The sequence below is a fragment of the Apteryx rowi genome, unplaced genomic scaffold (genome assembly GCF_003343035.1).
Source record: "Apteryx rowi isolate R43461 unplaced genomic scaffold, aptRow1 scaffold_317, whole genome shotgun sequence".
Lineage (NCBI taxonomy): Eukaryota > Metazoa > Chordata > Aves > Apterygiformes > Apterygidae > Apteryx > Apteryx rowi.
Window position 1 is genome coordinate 554894 of NW_020449608.1, and position 12137 is coordinate 567030.

General features: G+C 43.7%; 1 protein-coding gene across 5 annotated transcripts in view; it reads left to right on the plus strand.

The window, feature by feature from the left end:
- LOC112968438 (cystathionine beta-synthase) overlaps positions 1–12137 on the plus strand; it is a 32472-nt gene continuing 20335 nt past the window's right edge. For 2 of the 5 annotated variants that reach the window (XM_026070704.1, XM_026070707.1), the window contains exons 1-5: positions 1–87; positions 6584–6716; positions 8472–8683; positions 9285–9391; positions 10330–10464. In XM_026070704.1, coding sequence (XP_025926489.1) covers positions 6675–6716; positions 8472–8683; positions 9285–9391; positions 10330–10464 — 496 coding nt within the window. In that variant the 5' untranslated portion in view covers positions 1–87; positions 6584–6674. Of the gene's footprint in view, positions 88–495; positions 516–6583; positions 6717–8471; positions 8684–9284; positions 9392–9434; positions 9794–10329; positions 10465–12137 lie in introns of those variants that run through there. The other 3 variants (XM_026070706.1, XM_026070705.1, XM_026070708.1) reach the window with 3 other exon arrangements.

The window sequence follows — 12137 nt, forward strand, 5'->3', positions numbered from 1 at the left end:
ATTTTTGTTTATTTTTATTTTATTATTTTCCTCCCGCTTCTCTCTTTTTCTCCGTCGGTCGCAGCGCGAGTGGGGACGGTGCCCTCGGTGAGCGCCCGGCTCGCGGAGGTGGGGCGGCGGCGGGGCGAGGGCAGCGGCGCTCATCCCGTCCCTCCCCGCTGCCCGTTGCATCAGCCCGCGCGGCGGCGGGAGGAGAGCCGAGCCGGGGCTGGCGGTGCCCTCCCGGGGACGGTTTGGGGTGGGCTGCACGGCGCGTGCCGGCCCCCCGCCCGCGCCTCGGGGGGTTTCCGTTAAACGGCTGCGGGGAGGGGGAGGGGTCTGCGTGCCCTCATGGCGGGGCGTGCGGGCCGGACGCGCTCCCCGGGGTCGTGCGTGTGGGGTCTTTCTCTCTGGAGTGGGCGGAGAAGGATGGAGGGTGGCAGGCTGCTAGGCAAATGTGGCTGTGTTACATGAGTGGGATTTTTTTGTTATTATTATTTAATAAAAAAGAAATGGCAGCTTCAGAATAATTCTGGGTAAGTGGAAGTTGTCTGCTGCTTTGGAGTTTGCTGTTGTGGTAGTTTCCCCCCCACACACACCCGAAGGGAGTACAGGCTTAAAAAAGGTGCTTGCTGGTGGGGGTGCTCTCGGGGTGGGGGGTGAGGGAGTGGTACCAGTCAGAGATGCAGAGTAGGTCTCCTGGGCAGGGAGGAAGAGGAGGAGGGATTGACTTCCATTTATAAAGACTTGCGAAGTGATATCCCCTTTTCTCTCCTTGTCTTTCTGGGCTTGGCACTGGTTTTCTGGCTGTTCCTGGCCTGTTGTCCATTGTTCTCCCAGGTACCACAAGGATCTTCAATTTTTTTTTTTAACACTTTTTAGCAAGTCTGGCAAGCACACTGGACCAAGAAGCTTCTTTTATTACGTTTTTATCTTATACAGTGCTTGATATGGGAAGGATCTGAATTTGACTGAGGCTCTGAGAGCTACCTCCAGTAGCAGTGTTAATAATGCTGATGGCATATTATTGAACCAGCCATTATTTGGAAGATTGGTGATTCCTCTCCCACCCTTGTCTGACTATCTGATCTTCTGTGTATCTATCTCTTTAATCCTAAAGCCTTTGACCGTGAAGGTTGCAGAGCACTCTGGCCCTTATCCAGCAGAGTTACTCAGCATGTATTTACCTTTTAACTGAGTGTATTTGCTGAATTGAGGCACGAGAGCTCCATGTTCTACAAAACTCCTACTGGAAAAAAGGAGGAAAAAATCAAGTATGGAGATAGGTGAAATCTGCGGGGTTTCTGTGTGAGGAAGAGGCCTCAACTACAATGTGGTACCAGGGGAAGGTGTTTCCTCTGAAACAGACCTGCTCAGAACCTGGTATTTCTCAGCAGGAGTACAGCTGTATGGAGACAGTTATTGCCAAAGTAAGGCTTATGTGATAATCCAGTATTTGGGGCGTTGGACAGGTCATCTTTTCCAATGTTATTTGGCAGCTCTTTGGGTATCCTGTTGCAAACCCCCAAGTATGAGTTAACCAGCCTGCTTTCCTAAAGTCAGAGCAGAACTTTTAAAATTGTGGTAGCAAGGTCATAGGGGACTTGTCATGGACTGTGCATTTCAGCCCAGGTACATCATTAATCTGGTGTTGGCAGCATAACAGGCTGTCAGGAAGGTTTGGATGAATTGGGCTCTTGACTCTTGGCAGATATTTACTGTCTGCCTGCGAGACACAGGACTTAAGCAGATAGTAGGGTGTACCATGCTCATGGCTGCCTTGTGGCTGCCTGCTAAAAGCTCTACAGGTGTAGTCAGCGGGTGGCAGCTGGTCTTTCCCACCAAAAAAACATGTCAACCAGAAGGCTGACCTCCTGCCCAGGCTGTGGTGGCTGGTGTTTCTCTGCCAGCTTTTATCAAAGGTCCTTTGCTAATAAGACTAATGCCTTGAGGAAGCACTGCAATACTGAGGAAGGGGAGCTATCATCTTACCTACTTTATATACCAGGACAGAAGCTGAGAGCAATGCTCTAATTCCCTCTTTCTGTAACACTGGGAAGCTGCTTAATTTTTGAGCTTTTGTACTCTACCTGTACAGAAAGAAATAATGCTTCCCTTTCTGTACTCAATGAGCTTGGCAGATGGAGAGCACTTTTCTGACTCTAGTGTTGGCCCATGTTTGTGCTGACTAGGGAGAGGGAACTAGAAGCAGGGAAAAAGTGTGTGTGTGTGTGTCTTAAGTTCTGACTGCAACAGGTAAAAATGCAGATTAGGTATTCTCCAGACTTTTCTCTAATGTTCTTACCTGTGCTTCTTGAAGATGTGAATCTTCATTCAGAAAACTTCTCAGGGGGGTCCAGACAGGGTTGAGGGGGTGAACTCAAAATGGAGGAAACATCAGAAAACATCTTTAGGGCTGAGTATATGGTTTTCTTTCTGCACGGACTGGGCAGACTGAACACTCCTGTATTTTCACTGGCTATTTTTAAGCATAACATAGTGCCATAATGACAGGAGTTGCTTTGCTGTTGAAGTTTTAATGTCTTTGCAATGTTTCAGAGGTAGGGACATTAAAGAACTACAGGCTTCATATCGGGAGGGTTATGAATATGCCAGTCCAGCCCTGAAAGGAAGAGTGATGACTGAGGGAGTGTCTGTGTATTCATCCTCTTTGTAGAGGAGAACACTAAGAGATAAGTCTTTTGATTCTTGAAGTACCTATTTCTAGGCATAATATTGTTATTTTGTACCCCGGTTATTTCATGTTAGTTGGTGGTTCCTGACTGACATGAGAGATGTCTGGCTGCTACTGATAAAGCAACAAAGTGAAAAAACATGGCTGATTGTCTCCTGAATCATTCATAGCTATGGTGTTTCCTAACAGTTTCTAAAGGCTATATTTGCTGTATGGGTACTGCTACATCTGGTAACCCATAAAGACCCTAAAACTCTCTAAGACCCTGTGGTGCCATAGGGTGAGCAGAACAACTGTTTCCCAGTGGGTTACTTGTCTAGGGAAAAAAGTGTCTGCTTAAGGTCAGAGTTCCCATTCTCAGACCACAGCACAATGGAATCCCATATTTTATCTCTTACTGAGTAGTCAGCCCTTAGGGCATCTCTGATTCATCACTTACACCTACCTTTTAGACAGCTTAATTTCTGCTTCAGACAGGAGTAAAATTAATTAGGTTCTCACATACATGATACTATTTGCATGTTGTCTGCATTAGTGCTGACATACTGTGAACAGCCTTAGAAACTGCAGCCCCTTTTATATCCCCAAAGGGAGTTCAGCCCAGGTTGTTTGAAGATTAATTTCACTCACTGGCCTTCAACCCTGTTTTGTAGAGTCCTTCTGTAGGAGTGGGGAAATAGTTTAGACCTTGAGTTCCTTGTGGAGATGGCTGCAGAGATGTGAACACTTGTCTATGAGGCTTCCTCAAACTCCTATCTCTGTACGTATCCCAGTTCCCTTCATGACTTAGATTTAAGCAGTTTTTCTGTAAATTAGCTTTCTGATTTTTCTTCTGCCTCGTGTGCTCTGCAAATATAATGACAGAAGTTAGTCAGGCTTTTCTAGTTAGACTCTCCTGTATCCCCTAGCTAGTTATGGGAGTGTTCATTTTTACAGGGAACTTTAATTAAAGTCAGGCTGGCAAAGTTTAATCTCCTGAAGACAGACTACTTTCTGCGGCTTACTTCCCTCAGACTCTTCTGTGCAGCATTCAATTGCAGTTAGAGCAGCAGAGTCACCATTTACTAAAGAAATTGTCCTGTCTCCCCAGTCTGCATTGCCAGAAGAAAGGCTGAGAGGATGGCCATGCTAGTGAAGGAGAGAAGTTTCTGCCATCCTCTGTTTCGGTGACTTCTGCTCACCCCCTTCCCTTAGTCCATCAAAGGTCTTTCCACTAGAAGAAGACACTGACATCTTCTGTCCTGGTTTGTGTCTGTAGGCAGGATCATAGTTGTGGGGTGAATTTAGATGTCCTAGACTGACCAACTCTGCCCTGTGTTTTGCTGAAGTAGCATCTTCAGTTAGGGCTGAAAGTGGCAGCTGGGTTTTAGATGGTGTGTCAGGAAGCTGTAGTTTCCTGGTGCAGTAGCTACTTCAGCAGTAGCACTGATGGGTGGAGCCTGAGGATCTGGGGTCCTCCTGGTGGTTTTGACCATATCAAGTCACACTGGGCTTCTGACCTATTTTGACCTTACGCAGTGCAGAAGCTATTGCTGCTGCCCTTGCATCTCCGCTGAGGGTTGTACTAAGATTTTTTTTTTTTCCTCTCTTTAGAGGGCAAATGAGTCTGTCTTAGGGTTTATTCCTTAAAACCCCTAAGGTCTTAGATGGACCATAGTTGGGACTGATTCTCTATTAGCATCATTAGTTTGTGACTTTATTAAATGCATGTATGCATATAGACTCTTGGGGGGAGGTATTTAAAATCATGCCTAATAAAACATTTTGAAGGGACTTGTTGAACAGGAACATGCATTTCTTCAGATGAATTATGTTGCTTAAGATCAGTATTGTGCTGACAGGATTTTTGTTGGCAATGCTGCTGAGCTTTTCTTTCTAGTCTCGTCTTTTGTTCAAAATGGGGCTAGAATTTTGAACATTTGATTAAAAAAAAATCAAAGTATTGACATTGCTCTAAATGTATGAGAGAATCTCACAGCTTAGTTAAAGGCAATAAATATAGCTTTTCCTGTTTCTGCTCTTTCTAGCTAGAGTGGTTCTTTGGTTTTGTTTTTGTTTTTTTGATGGTGGTAGACTGGATTTTTTTGCCATACAGTAGAGGAAATGAGATGGTGCTGTCTTGCCCAGCCACTAAGGGAAACGCTGAATTCCAAGGGAAATTCTCCAAAAAGCAGTTTTTGAAGAATGATATTTGTTTCTTCCCTCCAGACAATACAAAGAGAAAGTACTTAAACTGCTGAAAAAATTTTTGCTACAACAAACTTCTCCCCCTGTGTCTTCAATTCTTTTGGACCCTCTTGGAGGACACTGAGGTTCGGTGATTTGAAAAGTCTGGTTTTACACCTCTATTTTGAGAACATAAGGGAGTAACATATTTTATTTTCTATCTGTAAACCCTTGCTGCTCTCTTTCTGCATGTTGAAAAGGTTTGGCCCCTTGAGAACAGGATACTCTTAATAGGTGGGCTATGCAAACACTGTCAGTGTTACCTCTCATTGAGACAAGACAGTGGGTGTCTATGCCCAGTATTGCTGTGTGCATACTAGCTGTCTGAAGGAACTTGTCTGTGCACCTCTCGCTTCAAACTTCTCCAGTATCTCTTCTTTACTAAAAAAGGTGCTGATATTTTGAACTGTGAACTAGGCACCTTCTAGAAATAGAAGTGAAGGCTGGGTCTTCAGAGCTGGAAGCATCCTCTTTTCTGCCAACAAACACTGGTGTTTAACCATTTATTTGGGATATTAGCTTTGTTAGACTGTTATCTGTCTCAGTCTCGTCCTAGTCAGTAGTCTAGGACAGACTGTGCCCTGTCTTGGCCCTTGGCACATATTACTTAAAGTAGAATGGTATAACTTTGGTGTGGAGAGGTTTCTTGCATCCATAAGGAGAATTATTTCCAGCTTTAGTCTGAAAAGTTGGTACTTCAGAGGCTTTTTTCTTGAATGGGGGTGGTTAAAATGGGTTAGAAATTTTCTTCAAATCAGCCTGTGAGAAAGGAATTGTTGTGCAGAAGGCAGTAGTGATTAATGGTGCATGATAACTTGCAGAATCAAATGCTGAAGTTCACTGATCCTGTGATTGAGATGTTTTTCCCAGTCTGTTGCTAGACCTTCAACTCTGTTTTGAGTTGTATCTGTTTTGTATGTATTTGGCAGAAATAGGGGAATGAGGCCAGAGACCCTTTTCAGGTCCAGCACAGTTCAGCAATGGAAAGAGCCACAAATTCTGCTTCAAAATGGTGATGACAAGCCCAAATATTAAAAAAAGACAAAACAAACATTTTCCAAGACTTCAGCCAGATTCCTCTTCAGTAGAAAGGAAGCTAGCTATACAAGCATGAAGGCTCAATAAACACCTGTCTAGAATAGGGGAAACTAACTTATTGATCTCACTTTTATATTTACAAACTTCTGAAACACAAGAAAACCTGCTGGGAACTCTGCTTCATTGTGGTTGAAGTGTTTGCTGTGTGCATGGTATTCAGCATCACTGCAGCTGTGCAGTCAACACCAATTCAGTGCTGGGAGGAACTCAGAGTTAAGGATGGAGAGACCTCTGCAAGTGTTCCTGTACAGAGCCTTCTCCTAAATCATGTTACAGGATCCCCTTTCTCCTTTGGTATTGGATTCATGAAGCCCTTTCACACTTGGTGTCTCTAATAAAATATATCCTGCAGACTGAAGTGTTTTTGTTTTTTATGGCAGCCAGGCTTACGGAAAGGCAGGCAGCCAATAAAAGTTGTCTTCTGCTTGCATTACTGTAGCTGATCCATGGAGGGAAGAGCAGTGGGGAGATTAGGTAATACAGAAAGAACAGGGTCAAAAGAGCTTCAGTTGATCTTACTTGATATCTCTGCTTCATGATTTTTTTAATCCTGCCTCTACAAGTGATCTTTACTTCCTTCTGCAGCTTCCTGTTTCTCACAGAAGTGGGACGTGTGTCTTCTCCCGAGGAGAAAGTCTGCTGAAGAAAGTCTGTGTGTTCACCTTTACCTAGGAGCATGGAGAAGTTAATATCTGAAAGGCCTGTTTCTGTTCCCAAGGTACTGTTTGGGTGAGGCTTTAAGCTGCACAGAGATCATGAGAAGGGTCCCTGTTTCTCTGGGAAACACCCTGGGAATGTTTCAGTCTCTAGCCATGATAGTTTCTCTGATCTGTGTTAGTTGTTACAGTTGTCAGTTCTGGAGCCAACAAAACACTGGTGCTATATGTCAAAGACTTCTGCTGTCACAGCTCAGGTATTGTCAAAAACAGTCTTTATAAAAAGTTAGCTGGAGCCTAAAGTTGCCTTCTAACTTGGGCTCTGCTCTGCAGTCACAATCTTAGAAATGGAAGATAGATTAAAACTAGAACCTCCAGATTCCTGAGATGCAACCTCCACAGCAAAAGGCAAATATAAGGCATAAAAAGCAATGGGTTATACTTTTCACAAGTTAGACATATTTCATTTTCAGAATCTCTTTTCCAAGAACTAAGGGATATTAAATACCAACATTAATGGTGAATCATTTCAAAACATGAAAATTCCCTTTTTAAGATGCAGCTTGCCTTAAAAATCATTATTACTCTAACCACTTGTGGAATAGCTTCCATGCCTGCTGATGCTAAGGCATCATACAGTGAATCTAGCAGGAAACCTAGTGAGTGAAGTGATGTCAAGCTCTTCCTAAGAGGTTTGTGTTGTTCCTTGGAAAGCTCAGTAAATGGTGGAGTTTTATTAAAGATCTTCTGTTTATCTGGTTGAATGCTATCTCCAAGTTAATGTTATTCTTTTGGGGAAGACTGCCTGTCTTACTATTATCAGAATTTAGGAAAGCGCTCTTGATTTTCAGAGGGATTTCTAGACTTCTGCCATACCTCTCTAGAGGCAGGTCCTAGTGAAACTAAAAGCCTTTTTGAAAGCATTCTCCTTCATGACCGCAAGTAGCAATGCAAAGTCCTTCAGCACTGTTTTCTGATCAGTCATTCCGTGATCTTATTCTGTTCCTCTGTTTGGAATGAAGAGGATTTTGTTTGAGGGCTGTTTTTTGGTATGGGAGCAGTGTTCCCCATGGGATTAATCTTGTTTTTTATATTTTTGGAGGCTAGCTGCACTAAGCACATGCTTTAGTGTGTTTATTAAGTTATCTTCATGTAGGGCACAGTCTTGAGCTGTGTGCTTCAGCATTGTGGTGCATTTGAATCAGGCTTCCTATTTTGGTGATAAGTGCTTGACAAATCAAAATGATGCTAAAATGCTTCCCTCCTTTACAGTACTATGCAAACATCAACTGATCATTAAAATATCCATTCGTTCTGGACCCTTTTATACAAGGTCAAGGGCAAGACTTGGATACTTGAATGGGATTTGCCTGAGATTTATTGTGCTTTCTCTCTTCACTGTTGCCCTGTCTTACATAGAATGCTAGGATCTCTTGTAGCTGGTGGCAGAACCTGTTCTTAGGTGTTAGAAACATCTGCTTACTAGCATCTATTGGTTGACATTGCCCATCTTGACTTACAGGGCCATGCTGCTCTCTGAAAATCATCAGCAGGGTAGGGTGGGCAGGCCTGGCCAGGCTGCCCTCAGGAAAAATTGCCTGCTGAAACATTAGGCAAGAAGTAGATAAATTTTTGAAGGCCAAGAACATGAGGTATTTATTAGTTAGTGATTTTAGTTATAGGGGGATAGTGGTGTGACTGCAAATGGGTATCTTCCTATGGTGTCTCAGAACTCGAGTAACTTTGATAGTCTCAAAGGATGTGCTGGCTCCTTTACAGCAGGATATATGAATAACAGTAGGCTTTTCTTTTTCAAGGATGAAGTGCTTTCACTTCCTTCCCAGGCCAAGCCAGATACAAACTTGTGTCCTCGCACGCCTGGCAAGTATTTCCTCCCTGGTGGGAGGGACAATGAGAACTGTAAGGCTACTGAGAATGAAAGGAAGTGGATTCGCCCCGATACACCTAGCAAATGCACCTGGAAGCTTGGGAAACCCCTCTCTGCCTCCCCGCATCGTCATGCCTCTTTGTAAGCATTGCTTTTCTTTGCTTACTGGCCTTCAGTAAAGGGCTAATCCTGATCCCCTCAGAGCCACATGGGTTTAACAAGAGGTAACTGGTTTAAATTGGTGCTGCTTTGCTTATAGATGTGCTGGTGCTTTTTAATTTTCATGAATAAGCAAAACTGAGAATCCAGACGAAGCATAGGAGACCAAAGACATTATGCAGTGTGAAACTGGATGAACTGGAACTAACTTTAAGTAACCTGGCATACAGTTCTCTGACTAGATGAAGAATTGCACTATTAATGCCTTTTGCTTGGTAAAACAGTTGACCAAACAATGCTAAGCTACTTGATGCCAGCAGGAAGCATAGAGCACATCAGTCTTGGCACAGTGCTTGGCTTGATGTCTGATTAATCCTTGAGTTTTGGATCAGGGATTTGCTGTTTTATGAAGCTGTCTCTAATAGTTTATTTCTTTTAAAAGAATGTTCAAGATAACTAGCCTGATAAAGGGGAGGGAAAAAGTTGGGTGCAATAGAAAGCATCAGAAATGCTATGTTGCTACTGTGTGATCTGCCTGTGGGTCCCTCTGTGAATCCACTGACTTCATTTGTGTGTGTGCTAGGTCAGAGCCTCCAAAAATCCTGCCAAACATCCTGAATAAAGTTGGCAATACACCCTTGGTGCGAATCAACAAGGTTGGGAAACACTTCGGGCTGAAGTGTGAACTCTGTGAGTACTACTGCAGGCAGAAGAGCAAAATGAGACAGAATTTCACAAACATGGGTAACTTTATTTCATGAGACCTGAGCACATAAGGAATGTAAAGACCCTGTAGAAAACAGGAGGAAAAAAACTCTTTTCTTTGGCAGATTTTCAGGTTTTGGTTGTCTAAAACTTCTTCCAGTTTGCACTTCTTGAGAACACTTTCTGCAAATTTAACACTTCCTGCAAAATTTCTGCTTTCATGGAACAGGTYGAGGAGAGAAGGGGGTCAGGGGAGAAAGAATGCATGAAGCTTTTGACTGCCTCTGATATTCAGTGTTATCACCAGTGCCTGTAAAATGAGGATCTGCAGTTGAAGATCACTGAAAATGATGATGAAAGGGATGAAATTATGTCAATGAAAATCTAGTATGTGTGGAATTTAAACAAATATATATTAATTATTTGGAAGCTCTAATCAGAGTCCTGAAAGATGGTGTTTAACAGCATTGAAGGGATTAAAGCTGGGAGCACTGAAGTGAAAGTGGGCTGAACAAGGGGAGAAACTTGCTGTTGGATCAGACTCCCTTTGGATGAAGAATGCAGCAGGGAGAAGGCATGGGTAGAGAATCTTCCCTGTGCTATTGCATTGGAACAGCTCTGGGACTTTTGATTCTTCTGATTAGGCTGTAACAAGGAGAGGAAAGATAAAAGGAGATAGGACTTTTTTTGAGATTGACAGAGTGCAGGTTCCTGTGGCTAGCATCAGAGTACCAAACTTGCTATGTCACAGTGATGTATGACTGGAAATGCTGTGAACTAAATCCTCATCTCCCCTGCTATAAGCAGGGAGGTGAATTCTGCTGACATGTTAACCAAGTTGCTCTTCAAGATATGTTAGAGATGAGCAGCCTGTTGGCAAATGACTGCTGTTTAAAAACTTGGCTTGTTTTCTTTGTTCCCAGTGGCAAAATGTGAGTACTTCAATGCTGGGGGCAGTGTGAAGGACCGCATCAGCCTGAGGATGGTAGAAGATGCTGAGAAAGCTGGAATCTTGAAGCCTGGAGACACAATCATAGAGCCAACTTCTGGAAACACAGGTAGAGGATGAAGGGGTCCTGGCAAAGTGGAATCTGTGGAGGCTTCCCTGGAAGAGGCAGACCTAAGACTGAAGCATGGAGGCTGCCTGTGCAAAGGGAAAAGGGGGATCCCTTCCTGCCTGGATGGTGTAAGGAGCAGCTCTGCAGCATTCCCTATGTATGAGAGATGGGAAGGAAGAAATGAACTGAACTGTGCTGACCAGAATACCTAGGAAGGAGGTTTACTAAATTTGCAGGGGCTCTTTATTTTCAAAAAGAAAAAGGTGTTAGACCAGATTCACTAGGGTTTTTAGATACTATTCAGGAATTAAAATGTGAGATTACTGGAAATGAAGCACCAAGACTGGTGTGAATCTGGGTCTTCTCCTGTTTGGGAAGTTCTGCAGTCCTTGTCCCTGCACTCTGTCAGGTGAGGTGGGTCTGATCTGAGAAACAGCCTTTCCAATAGTTTTGCAATTGAGATGAGAGTTGAAGTAATCCTCTATACCACTATCTGCTCAAACAGCCCTTGCACACCTTGATTTTTTTTCAGCAGATTTTCCTTGGGCCAGCATCTTGTCCTTGAGGAAGACTAGAAGAAGAAACAGCCCCATCAGTCAGGGGCCAGGGAAGAATCTGATGGATGGGGTCAGACTAGAGTTAACTCTGGTCTCCTGTGCTGAAGCTGTTATACTTCTGTTGGGCTGCTCTACTTGCAGAGAGTAAATATACCTGGAGTTCCCCAAAATAGCAGAGGGCCTCCCACTTAAGCCACTTAAATATAAAAATAAATATAATTATGCTGTCTCCTCTGAGGAGGTCTTTGAGCTACAAACTGCTTATCTGCCTTAAGTATACTGCAGATGTGTCACCAGATGCCTTAACCTGTTCTTATGCTGTTTCCTGAGTATCCACTGTTGCCCACTGATAGAGGATAATTAGGCCAGACAGACCTTTCTTTTGTTCTTCTGACCCAGTCCAGATTTTGGTATTAATGGAGGGACTGGGATGAGTGAGCTGATCCATGACAGGTTCACTTGCCTTCAACAGAAATAACTGGGAAGTCTTCTGTCATTTGTTCAGCAGGTTGCCCTGTGAGAGGTGCAATGCAATTGAAGCTTTTGAGTGTGGCTGTATCTCTTGCCTGAACAGTGGCATCTCCTGCAGTGCTGAGCCCTCTTCTGAGGGGCTGGTTTGGTGCTGAGCTTGACACTGTATTTGGCCTACAACGAAATGCCCCTGTGTGACACATACCTACTTGACCTCGGTTGTGTACTGGGCTCTACCCTGTTGGTAAGAGCTGTGAGCTGTACTGAGACAGCAGCTGTATGCAGCTCTGCAGCACTAGCAGGAGTGAGGTTTGCAGAGGGAGGAAAGGTCTGTTGCCTATATACCTGGTATATCTTACAAGGAGGATAAAAGGGGATAGAGCTCCATGACTGGCAGCCAGCCTCCCAGTGCTGGACTGCAGTCCGGATTCCAGTGCAAGATTGAGAATTGTTTGCATATCTATATATAGATGGACAAAGTTATAATGTATATGTGAGATTTTGTGTGTACATACATATACATGCACAGATGTGTGTATGTATAGGCAAGGAGAACTATCTATCAAGTACTGCCTCAAGAGGCTGGATGTCAGTGTGACCCACTGGAGGAATGCAGTACATATTGTAACGTGTAATACATTACAT